Genomic DNA, 13,345 nt, shown 5'->3' with positions numbered 1-13,345 from the left:
ATTTAATGTCACAGCTTATATTAAAGCCTTTACAGAACGTTTCTCTACTGATATGAAGGAATTCATATTGCATATGACAATTTGTAGATCAGAGTTTCACGAAGCTGTTCGAAAAAAATTTTAGAAATATGTTCAGTTTATCATCTAATTTTGTCTAAATCACAGTATGAAAACATTTTATAGTCACTTTCCAAAGCCAAACTTTAAAAGAATTTTTATCTTAATGATTTTTTTTTTAATTATCAGTGTTGTCTCATTTTAATTTTCAGAAAGAAGAAAGTACCTTCAAAGTCCCCATCTCTGGCTTTTGCTGCAAGTTCTGATGATGATATACTTTCTTGACATAAAGCACAGTCTTCCAATGCTGCATTCCTTAAACCCGGATTAACTGTAAAATAATCCAAAAAGTACCGAGATTCATATTTTTCCAATTTGCACTTAAAATATTCACATTAGGATTTCAGGATTAGATTACAGTAGTAATGTATGTACCTTCTTCTTGGTGCTGTTATTACAGGACATACAGTCCTCTTACTTCTATCAGTTTAGCTGCATCCTATATTTTGTTTCCCAGTTCTTAACTTGGATCCTTTACAAAGAAGTAGATTTATAAGAGCAACCAGAGATTCCCTAGGTGAATCACACACATCAAATCACATATATCAAAGAGAAACTTCATCCCAGAAGTCCCTGACTTTTATTGACTCATTTTGTTTATGCTTACTGTCACCAACACCTTTTTTTTAAAAAAATAATTAATAGTTCATCCATTAAAAACTATTTCAACAAGTACTGTTGACTAATATATTTCCTAGTGATAATTCTGTACAGCTCCAGTTTCTTTATTACTTTTATTTGAATATTCAGGAGCTCTTGATCCTCTCTTTAGCAATTCTGTCCAACCCCATTTTTTCTTGTCTTGAGACCATAAAAAACCAGTTTATTTTCACATCATGACATCCTGCCACCATAAAAACATTGTGAAAGTTTCAACCACAAGTAATAGAGGACTGTAACGCATGTTGTGCATTATCCCACTGCAGAGTTGAATCGGATTAGAAGTTTTTCTGCTAAATTTAACCAACTTTTAACTTAGCATTTCATATAAAATCCTTAGTGCTTTTAAATGAAACTGGGAGAAAGGGAAAGTTAGAATCATAGAATGGTTTAGGTTGGAAGGGACCTTAAAGATCATCTAGTTCCAACCCCCTTGCCATGGGCAGGGACACCTTCCACTAGACCAGGCTGCTCAAAGGCCCATCCAGCCTGGTCATGTGGAAAGGGAGCAGGGCTGGGGGGGAAAGAAAAAAAAAAAGCAAGCTCTGATAACCTTCAGATGCTGATAGTTCTAATCATAACAAAGGACAAAGGTAATTGCAGTCTTGCTGGGATGACATGGTTATTTTTAGATAAGTTAGCTGACTTGCCTCTTTGAAAAAGAAATAATCAAAATGGTGACAGAAAAAAATTTCTTGCATTGGCTCACGATGTAGTTCTGGTTCTATTATCTCAATTATCTGGAATTCAAAAGTGGATATTTTTCTGTTTGGAAGCCAAATTTATTATTCTGCAATTTCTACATGACAGGCCAGATTTCAGCATCTTACTGAGCGCTCTCATCTTACAGTCTGCTCTTTTTACATAGCTGTTTTAACTTCAGAATCAAAGACACACACCTTGGTAAATTAAAATGTGTCCAGTGTGAAACAATACCAGGAAGGGCTGAAGTCTATGAAGTTCAAGCCCTGCATACATTATATTATGACTATATGGGCTACAAACACTGTTCTGTTATACATAGGAATATGGAAATGAGCACACGCACTCTGAAGGCTTTAAGTCTTCCAACATTTCCCTCAAGATATACTCCTGTGTACCCATACTCCCAGTGACTTCAACCTATTTACAGTCTGTTTCCATGATTTTTTTTTTAAACATAGGTCAAATCAATGTACAGTGAGCCCTGTCAAAAAGTTAAGAATATATTAAGGAAATTGTTGTCAAATAGTTCCTGGATCTCCATGGGGCTACCAGCAAAAATTCACCACAGAAAACAAATGTTTAAATCTCTTTACCTTTCTTTTGCTTTTCCTTGTCTTCTGTTTCGGGTTTGGTTGCCATAACTTCAAACAAGGTCTTTAAGATACTTCTCAGATCACTAGCATAGTTTGTCTGCAACTGGTCAGCAACACCTAGGAGTTTGGGAAAATGGGAAACCATTACTAGACTATTACACCATCCTTAAAAAAAAAAGTATTTAGATTTGTCTGTTGCTACCAGTAATGGCCTCATATTTATTTTTGAGGGGATCACTTGCTTGTGTTAGGAATAAAAATTGAACATTTAAACTAATTTTCCATAATGGCCAAGTTATATTCTGGCCTTTATGCTGCCTGCAGTTTGATACATATCTTCCTTATCCTTTAGTGGAAAACACTGAGAGATTCCTTTTGCATCAAATTCAACTGCTGCATCAAATTTCTTCCCTCGAAGACATGGGGCATCACCAAGAAAAAGGAAGCACTTTTAAGTCAAACCCATTGTATGCCCAAACTCTTCATCACTACAGGTCTAAGATGTCTGCATCTCTGATTCTGTAAGTTTGTCTCTGTCAGGTAACAGGTCTTTCTAGTTCAGTCTGCAACTTAGGCCCCAAAACACAGTCTTCCTGCAACTTCATCTCCAGTCTGTTCTACCATAACTTTATGTGTGCAAAAAAAAAAAAAAAAAAAGGATGAATAGTTTTTACTTTCAGATCAAAAGGATACTCTCATACCTGAGATACAGACAAAAAGGCGGTGAATAAGATCATTACTGCCATGAAATCTCGATCTGATCTTTTCTCGGGTGGCAATTTTAGCAGCCTGCAATGCGAGCTGGATTTCTTCCTGATCAATGTCATCAGATGAACAAGAACTCGTCATTAAACTACTGTCAGAGAAAAAAAAAATATGTAAAGAAAAGTAATGTAAATCTCTACTCAGTTGTTCAGGATGTTCAGCAAATCTTAAAGGATTTCTGACTCAGGCAAGACTCTATAGCAAACTGGGACTAATTGCTGTAAATTCTTACTGAAGTTAATCAACGTGCAATCAATCACCATCCCATTTGATTTTCACTCTGTGGCATAGCTGCAAAAAACCTGAGCAGAAAATCATTCTTCTGTAACAGCTAAGGAAAATGCAATAAAATACAATGTGCTGTGCCATTTTTCACATTAACTTCTTCTAAAAGCTCAGTCCTGAGACCATAACTTCACCAAAAATCTGAAAGGTGAATATCAACCTAAAAATGAGAAGGTCAGTTCTGAAGTCAACTTAGAAATTTATTAATGTGGAAGTTAATTTGAAAAAAATAATTTCTGAATTATGTTGCCTTAAAATAGTGAGAATAGAATCTAAATATAACCTTACATGAAAAAATGGAAAGAAGGGTGATAAAATACAATTTACACAGCAGAGAGGTAGATTAGTTCCCTTATATACCTAACTGTAGAAATTGCTGAAATGTCAAACTACTGTAACAGAATGGCTCATCAACTCCAAAGAGATTAAAATGTGTCACCAAACATCTACTAGAGATTTAAATTTTCTTTTAAAAACCAGATGCACGATCGCCAGCCATTTCTACTCTCCCACCCCCCAACCATTTATGGAGAGGAAGCTTGAAACAACCTGAGACCGCAGGGAAGCTTCGGTGGGAATCCAGCTCCTTCAAGTATCAGGAATTATCTGATTTGTAAATCAATTTTTTTTTTTTTAAAGAGGTACTTAGGGAAAAAGTAGCACTTTGCCAATGGAAAAACCCCTAACTGGGAGTACAGCACAGGATGTAATCACATAGAAGTCCTAAAGATTCACTGTGTTGACGGAAGGAGACATGCCTTCTTACTCCACTACATTCCGAGACAGAGGAACACTAAACCGTTTGCCTCACATATTGGAAAGAAATTAATCTCACCAATGATTACAAGACTAGAATATTTTACTTATAACCATACTTCAGCTGTTCAAAACTCCGGCATTCTTTACTATGCAGACAACTACCATGTTAAAAAAAAAGTTACTGACTGCATAAATAGCATGCATAACAAAAGAAGTAGTTTCTAACACATTCCAAGTTCAATCTGCTTTTATTAGGTGCTGAAACATTCACCATCTTGTAGATCCCACGCCTGTGGCAGTGTGCATGAACAGTTATTGCAGGATAAGACACATAGGTAACATTTATAATTATTTGTAACAAAATATTATGGGATATAGTTTTGAATTCTACCTGTAGGCTATACAGATAATCCTTTCAAATGTAAAAATTAATTTATCAGGCCATACAATCTTAAAAGCCCTAGTAAAAACAGAACTGAAAATAAATAAATACTGGAGATTAGTTATAGATAGAAATAACAATGGAAAATGTGTAGCACGAGTACCTTACTTGGCTTCTCACTCTTTCAAAGACAGAGTAAAGAGCACGCTTGCAAGAGACTCATTTTGTTCATGTTATCTATTGCTATGAACAAAAGCAAATTCTTGTAGAAGGATGTTAGTTCTATGTTTACAGTTCCCTCAGCACCACAACTGACTAGGTTTATTAAAGATACTGAGAACAGAGTAAGAATTCTGTCTCTGAATTTTTCCTTTGCTTTTCCATAGGGGATATAACATATACATTACAATAGCAAGCCTGCTGGTGTGGAAAGGTCTGTCTTCAAGACAATGAAAAGGTCATGTAAGAAGGTGGCTTACAAAGGAGCCAACTAAAAGGCAGCAAGAGCCAGGAAGCGATCCCCAATTCGCAATGGTATGCAGCAGATGATTGCCTATTTGCACAAATGCTAATATATACAGATAAAGGAGTTTGTCTGCCTCGCAACATGGCCAAATAAGGTCTAATTTTTTTTTCTTGTTTTTAAAGGAATTGATCTTACAGTGATATATACATTTGCACTATAAATTGCTCTCCAAGGCAAGCATGGACCTCCTGCCAGAGAAAAAAGCAATCTCTGTGTGTAATTATATACAATGGTCTCTTTGAAATTCCCAATAAGCAAAAACCTTAGTGCAGGGTAAAGCAGGGGTGCTGATTCAAGGATGACTATTCCCTCCAAATCACAGTTGAAGAAATATTTCAAAGTAAGGTGTTAAGTGGGCAGAGAGCTGTGAAGAGTGCTTTTCAAGAATATAAACTACTTAGCCCTCTCCCATTTTGCAGAAAGGAAGAAAGGCCCATTCCACAATTCTGACCAAGCTCTGACCAATTCTAATAATAATGTTTGCCTTTCCAAGACTTCTCCAATTGGGAGGAATGCAGTTTTACCTACTTCCTAATTCTTCCAAGGAATGTGGTTTGACCTACTTCTGTTTCAGGCGCTTCTGGGTTAGATTTTGTCATGTGTCATTAAGACTGGTCATGTCCCACCACAAGATGAACTGGAACTTTTTTGTCCTAAAAATCCATAGCACAGAGTACACACAAATTGCTTCTCCACTGTGGGATGGAAGGTCTGCATGTATGCATACTCCCATTTATAACATACTTCTATATGCACAGTCACATGTAACGTATAATATCTATACACAAGAGGTTCAGAAAAGAAGATATTTCGTATTCAGGACTGCTTGTGACATGGCAAAGAGAAAAGTGAACATTCCAGAATAATTTAAAACTGGACCTAAGAATCACTACAGAGTTAGAAATAATTATTCTACCTTTACCAATAGGACCAAGACAGATTTAGATAAAAATGACTCTCACAGAATGACTAATGACCATCTGGTTTATACTTTAAAATATATCTTACTGTTAAAAAATTAATATTATAGAAGCAGTCAGAAATACTGTAAGAACAGAAGCACAGCATTTGTTTTAGATAAACAGCAAAGAGAGACAGCTTTTCTTCTAAGAGGGTATCCCGAACAGCAGTGATTGCATTTATGCAAATATTAAAGATTCTCTTGATTTGCTTTTTTAATTGGTATTATAGAAAATGAACCTGAATTTTGATCTACAGAGTTCATCTTACCTTTTCTCCAAATTATTCTTTCAAACAAGTTATTTTTTTAGTTCTATAAGGAGTACCATTCCTACTTGACTTAACTAACATGCATAATTTGGCTCAAAATTCTCAGCTGAAACCAGATGTGTAGGAAGCATTTAATTAATGTCAGACTACACTCAGATCTGGAATGTTTCACTGCTGATATCTGCAGAATCAAGTACCAGTGCAGAATATAAACAGCCATACTAAGTAGCTAGAGACAAGTCCTCAGTTTCACAACTTCTTGGTTGAAGGGAACCCTGCATTGCCCAAGGAATTAGGTTAAGAAGAGATAAGACCAAACTAAGCATGGAATTCCCCTTGTGAAGTGTTTATCATATAAACAACGTTTATCATGTATTTATTTTTCATATTGTAAAAAACATTGCAAAGTTAATATGTCTGAGAACGAATATCAAGAAATAACACATTACATAAAAGGTTGATTCCAAACAGCAAACCCGCTTATACGTTATAAAAGGAACAGATACGCACTGGCAGATACAATGAATTAGCTTTTTACCTAATTTGGCTAGCAATTTTAAAACTACTCTCCATTTGTCATATTAGAAGAGTAGCAAGACTCTTTCAGCACTTTAAAGATGTATCTCTAGAACAGTTGTCTGGTGTCAAAGCTTGATATTGAAATTTAGTCAAATATGTACAAGCAAATAAAACCGAATATAATGCAATTGTTCACAATATCATCTGTCACCTGCAGAACCAATCTGCTTTACAGCTTTTAAGTTCCAAAGGATACTGTGAGCCAGGTTAAGCAGTAGTATCCATACATAATGGAAATCAGGACCATGGAACAAGATTATGACTGACTTTCAGAAGTGGCAAGTCATTTTAGGTAACCATCTGTGATACCGTAGGCCTTGTGCTGAATTTGTTGGGCATTGACTCTAATCCAAAAACAGTGAAAGCAGCAAGGTCTAAAACTGAACAACCTAAGTCAATTGATTCAAAGTTGGTCCAAATTTAAATATTTTACATTTCTGCTCAAAAATGAGTCAGTAGCAGTAGAAATCTGTGACCATTCACAGATGTTTCCTTCCAAATCTGCCTAGAAGTATCTGGTCCGTTAAACCTGAAATCTGCTCTGAAATGAATGCAGAATGTATGAGATCCACTCAAAGAATTTCTCATTATGCACAAATAAACCCTCAGAGCATCTTAAGTATGCATTAAATATACAGCACCGGCAGATAAAAAGAATTTTAATGTTCACTGTATTTAATATAATGAATACAAAGAAATCAAATTAATTATGTTTTCAAAAGAATAATAAAAACCATTTTTAAAAAGTGGTTTGGTTTTATTTGTTTGTTTTCAGAAATCTTAGATCAAGAGTGGTCACTATTTGCAAAGGAGTAACCCCAACATATCTATTCTACTATAAATGATGCAATTATGTCACCAAATTCAATAGGAAAGTAAGATCACTCTCTAAGTCTCTGATTTCAGGTGAAGTCTTTGATTACAACTAATTTTCAGATGAAGATTTCAGAACATTGTTATTAGTGCCTTTAAACTGAGAGTGCTCAAGTTCCAGTAAGACAAACTCATCCCAGTGAAATTTAAGAGCAAAACACTTTAAAACTTCTATGAACAATACTACAAATGTTTACTGGAAAAGTGTTAACACATAATTCACTGACTATCCTTACACCATTTGTGCTATACAAATACTTATGACATCAGCGATAACTATTCACTTGCTCTGGAAATCTCCAGCAAACTCACCACACACATGGGCAGAAGCAGCATGCAACCAGTTGCAGCACAAGAAGTAAGACCTTCCTGCTGTAGTGTGAATGCAAAGCTTGTGAATCCACTTACAGTGACTTCAAAATCCATGTATTAAATGGTACTCTTCTGATCCAGAGGTTTGCCCACTTTGCAAAACCAGAGCGATACATTTTGAGACCAAGTTGCTTTTTAGGAAAATTTCATACATGCCATATGGAAGCAAGTGTGATACCTTCTACAGTAAAGAAATGTGACAATTTTGCAGGTTTTCTATGATTTCACACATTATTATTTACACAAAAGGACACTACAAGTATAAACCATGCTGAAAGTTTTTACAAAGGGAGAGTAGTCCAATTCTTACATATCAATTATAGTTCATTAAAAGAATGATGAGAGACTACCCACAAAGTATAAAACAGTGCAGTTCCTTGGACTTAAATGACATCAGTTCATTTGCACTAGTTGGGCTTAAATCTCTCATGTACATTACTCAAAATGCCACACGTTTTTAATAACTAAGATAAAAATACATACATGTATAGCTAGCTATATTATATAAAGAATTTCCATATATGCTTTGAATATTCTAATTCTTATAATATTTCTCAAAAAATATAATGAGCTCCTTGGCTTTCATTTTTATTCATACAGAATTTAGCACAATGGCCACTTTATGCTCTTTGTAAAATATCAGTAACAGACACTTTTTATCCAATCTATGATATTTTTTTCTTCTCCCATCTGATTTTTATCATACTTTAAGTAAATAAAAACACAAATCCAAAACTTTTGCAGGCAAATCTCTATGTTGTTGTCTGCACACAATTTCTGAAACTACTTCAGTAATTCATCCCACTGATACTCGGGTAGGCTGTAACTGGAAACCCCACCACTAACCTGTCAACCTGTCTTTCCTAAGTTATTACTCTTACTTTTATACGTCATAAGGCTATAGTTAACTCTGGGTTCTAATTTGAAAAAAAAAAAAAAAAGAACAAGAGAACAAAAAAAAAATAGTTGGGGAAAGGCAAAGGTTGTATACATGGGGAATGACAAGAGGAAAATGACAGGGGTTTGGTAAAAGAAGTATGACTATGCAGCAGTAAAAAAAAAAAATCACTACTTCCCATTACGCTTTTTGTAGTACCTCTGGTGTTTCTTTTTCGGTACTCTCACAAGAAACACAACAAACAGCAGGTTAAGACCCTTTGGTTTCTAACATGTACTAGTTTTGATGTGGTTGGAAGGAAAATTGTGAGATTAATGGTTTCTTACAATTATTTTAAGTGAAGGGGGTGGCTACACACTGAATTTTAGAGTAATTTAATGCAAATCCAGAACATGTCTTATTATTTGAATAACAGCATATACTTATTTAGCTAAGGACTATATTTTAAGGAATGAACCCAGAAGCTACATTTAAAGCAGACTAAAAAAAGGTTAATTCAGAACTTTATTTCTTGACTTTTTAACCCTAATATTTTAAGTCAAGAGGGTTTTTAAATGCAATCCCTTAGGTATTTTCTATTTTAAGAGAAAAGTCTAAAGAGGCGAAAAAAGCCTCCAAACCATAAAGTGTTCCCAAGGCTTCAATACTTTGTCTTGAGAAACAAATAGTACAACTGCATGCAAAATTCTCTCAAGAACAATCTAGCTAGGCACCACCAGGAGTGGACTTGACCAGCAGACTACAGTATTATCACATGTATTAGCAATGCCCAGCTCCACACATGGTAGGACATGTGGTAAAAGCCCCATCTGCTGTCAACCTTTTGAATTCCACAGTAGGGGAATTATTTTTCATATGTTGCAAGATTTGCAGAAGCCCATTCTTAGCTTCTTTTGCCCCAGGAGATGGGGGCAATCTGAGGTCAGCTGATTGAAATAAGTAATTTGGCTAATGGGATTAGCCACATGTCCTAAGTGATATCTTCAATCAGAAAAAATTCCTGAGTATTGAAGATGCTGAATTTGAAATCAACAGCAACAACTTCTGCTCCACACCCTGGCAGCTTTTGCATCTGCCCACTCCGCTGGAAGAACATCTTCTTGAATCCTTCCTCAGCTCTTCCAACCTCAAACTGCAGAGCATTCTCGTTGTACTTAACATGTTGGACTTTTCAAAAAAACACAGCATCTTGCTAAATAGATCCACTACAAGAAACTACCTACACAACTGGCTTATTCAAAGTCATTACCACTCCAGCCTGGGTTTTCAGAAGAATGCAAAGGCACTTTATTTCAAATGGGAATTAAAATAAACAACATTGTCAGTGCAGGATTTATCAACTTTAATAGTGCTTGTTCACAAATAGCTTTTCAGTTCATTACAGATAAAACTTCTATAAGACTGCATATGAACAAATAACTTAAGAGCATTAGTAATCAACAGGGCTCCTTTCTAACCATCAAATTCAATGTCAGATACTTGCAATGTACTACATTTACTGTTTTTCTTAAAATTTAAACCAAAAAGGGATAAAACCTGCAACATAAGAATATTGTAAAATTCAAGAAAAAAACAGAACTGAAAATTAAGAAGTTAAAATATTGCTTAGGTTCTACTAAGGTTTTCTCAATTCCACCATGGCATTTTTTTGTAAGACTTCTTTGTAATCAAACACGCATTTAAAGTTCTCCTATGTTCACTCACACTGCAGAAGTACAAATAATATCAGATTAGAACACAGAAATAATTAAACTTCAAAAATAATCCTGAACTGGAAAAACTGAAAGTGAACAACAAAAATAGTGTAGCACTTATGAAGAAATGGTATATAATATCAGCTGTGGTATCTGATACAGGGATAGAAACGCATTGGTTCCAGCTTTTATGCCTTATCCAGAACTTGACACAGGAATAGAACCTGGATACCCAATGCCAGATACAAATACTTCCAGGGGCAAAGAGTCATTTCATATAGCTCTTCAGCAGTGTCCTCTGGGATACGCAAACAACTATTCTGTATGGCATAGTAAAAAGTGAATTAATTTAGCATTCAATTCCAGCAGACACTGTCTTGAGTTGCAACTCCTGCATGTGGCAGAAAGAGATGGAGAAGAAGCACTGAAAAAAGTTTTCTAGCAAGAGGAACTCTGAGGGATATGGAAACTTATTAGCACAACATTTTCATATCGCCTCCATCAGTTCCCTCAAAAAATAATACAGAACAACCAGCTGAAGCATTAAAGCATGCTAAAGTCTAGAAGAATCTCACAGGAATTCTGTATTCAGCCATGGGAGTCAAAGCTGAGAAAAGCTAATTAAAGTATTAGGTGGAGCCTTAAGATTTTAATTCGAAAAGAAAGCTTTTTCTTCATTTTCCACCTTCAATGCCACTGAAAGTATGAGGAAATCCTGTCTTTTTTCCTCCAATATAATTGTGGTTTTACAACGTATCTTGGTTTTAGGCATTGCCAAAAACTGCAGTTACTATAGTGATTTTAGTTAATTACACATAAACTCAAAACTCCCAAACATGCTATTATAAGGATTTTTGGGGGGAGAAAACCCAATCTGTAAAATAAAATCTAATTTCTGAAAGCTAGTAATTTTTGTTCTATTAGTAGCACAGGGAACATCAAGCGACATTCAACAACAGATTTTTACACATCGTTAAAATGAACATGATTATAAATGTGGACAAATCACTGAAAATGAAAATTACAAGAGAGCTACGTAGAAAGAAGAACACAAACCCATTATGATCACTTTTGTACTCTCCAGCCAGATGATATGCCACCTGGAATACAGCCCCCAAATGGCAAATTTTGGGGTGCCTACCAATTTTGCTAGAACAGAATTGTTGCTTCTGCCACTGATGCTAGTCAGTTTAAAATATTGCCCTATTTAACTTGATTTACACAGAGGGGAACATATTTTATACTTAATTTACTTCAACCATATTGGATATTTTAACATCACTAAAATATGAAGTTTATCATTTTAATAGGGAAAGACAAAAAAAAAAAACTTCGAACAACTGAATTTTCACCTTCCCACTGTAACAAGCAGTTCACACAAGCTGCCTGGGTTATTCCTCAAGAAAATAAAATCAGCATCAGTTACTTGTTACTGAAGACAAAGATACGGATATAATATACCCAAAAATACCTTGTGGAATTTCCTAAAAGGGAACACTATAGCTTCGAAAATGCTGTACCATTTGGAGATTTGATTTTTATGTCTTGCAGGGTGAAGAACAAGATAGGCATGAAACACATCAAGAAGAATCCTGGCGATGAAAAACTAGAGACATCTGCTTCAGTCACATATGTCTCGCTGACTAAAATCATAAGCAAAAGCTGACAGACCTCATCAACGCTGACTTTTTTTGTTTTGCTGGTACTGCTCAGCTGGTTGCAGCAAGGGATTTAGCAGCAAAGCAAGAAGACTGTACACAGCAGCCTGTTTATGACTGTATTAATATGCATATTAATTGCCCTCACATTGCTTGAGTGACAGAGCTATACAAAACAGCACAGACTCACAGTGCCTAAAACATACACAGTTTGCACTTCAAAATCATTAGGCAGGAATAGTGTCTATTCTAGAAGTCATTCTGATTTTCTCAAGGTATAAACCCCCTTCTCATCTCACAGCTCTTCTCACTGAACTCTTATTTCCATGATTCCAGTACAGTACATGTAAAGCCATTACCAGCAGCCTTTCTCTGGTTATGTGCAGTCTTTCTATAAAGAAGAGCTCTACAGAAAAAAGGGGAAATAAAATCTACAGCAATGCATTAATCAAAACAAAAATGACAGTACCAAATATTAATGCAGAATTAATCTGTCATTTTTCCCAGCTTAAATAAACATAACCTGACCAAGTTAACAATGGTAAAACTGCAAGAGAGGAGATCTGGAGACACAGCTCATCAGGTAGACTGTGACACATCGGTTAAAATATATTGTTAATGTATTTGTTGTCCTCCACACCGTCATCTACAGAGTAGTTGTGATCTGTTTATTAAAACTTGTGGGCGTGTAATCTGCGCTGTAGCTTTGATAGTATAGATGAATGCATAGCTCTGGAAAATGAGATGAAAGAACTCACTTCTTGTATCATTCACAGTCCTGCTGAATGACCAAGTTATTTTTCCTTCTCGCATCCTCTTCAAGGCACTGAGTTCTGCTGATGAAAAAACACAGTATAAAACCTGGTTTTGTAAGAACCTGTCCACCCACAAGAACTTGGCTTGGTCTGCAAGACAGGCAAGAAACTGACTCAGAGGTGACACTCAGGGAGTGGTGAGCAATGGTTTTTACTCAGGCTGGCAGCCTGCCACAAGTGGGAACCCCCAGGGATCAATACCGGCCCCCACACTGTTCAGCATCTTCCTAAATGATCTGGATGATGGGACTGAGAGCACCATGACCAAGTTTGCTGATGACACCAACCTCAGTGGTGAGGTGGACACATCAGAAAGGAAAGTCATCTTACAGACAGACCAGGGCAGGCTGGAACAGTGAGCTAGCAAGAACAGTATGGAGTTTAACAGAGATAAGTGCAAGGTCCTGCATCTGGGATGACACAACCAAAGAGAC

General features: G+C 35.9%; 1 protein-coding gene across 5 annotated transcripts in view; it reads right to left on the bottom strand.

The window, feature by feature from the left end:
- The window catches only part of ZFYVE28 (zinc finger FYVE-type containing 28), a 162,588-nt gene that overhangs the window by 14,165 nt on the left and 135,078 nt on the right, over positions 1–13,345 (bottom strand). For 3 of the 5 annotated variants that reach the window (XM_054203242.1, XM_054203244.1, XM_054203246.1), the window contains 3 exons: positions 2,777–2,931; positions 2,076–2,192; positions 284–388 (listed from right to left, as the gene is read on the bottom strand). In XM_054203242.1, coding sequence (XP_054059217.1) covers positions 284–388; positions 2,076–2,192; positions 2,777–2,931 — 377 coding nt within the window. The remainder of the gene's footprint in view (positions 1–283; positions 389–2,075; positions 2,193–2,776; positions 2,932–13,345) is intronic. The other 2 variants (XM_054203243.1, XM_054203245.1) reach the window with 1 other exon arrangement.

This window comes from Rissa tridactyla, chromosome 5 (genome assembly GCF_028500815.1).
Source record: "Rissa tridactyla isolate bRisTri1 chromosome 5, bRisTri1.patW.cur.20221130, whole genome shotgun sequence".
Lineage (NCBI taxonomy): Eukaryota > Metazoa > Chordata > Aves > Charadriiformes > Laridae > Rissa > Rissa tridactyla.
Note: the sequence above shows the minus strand (reverse complement) of the source record. Positions and strands in the feature narration are given on the sequence as shown.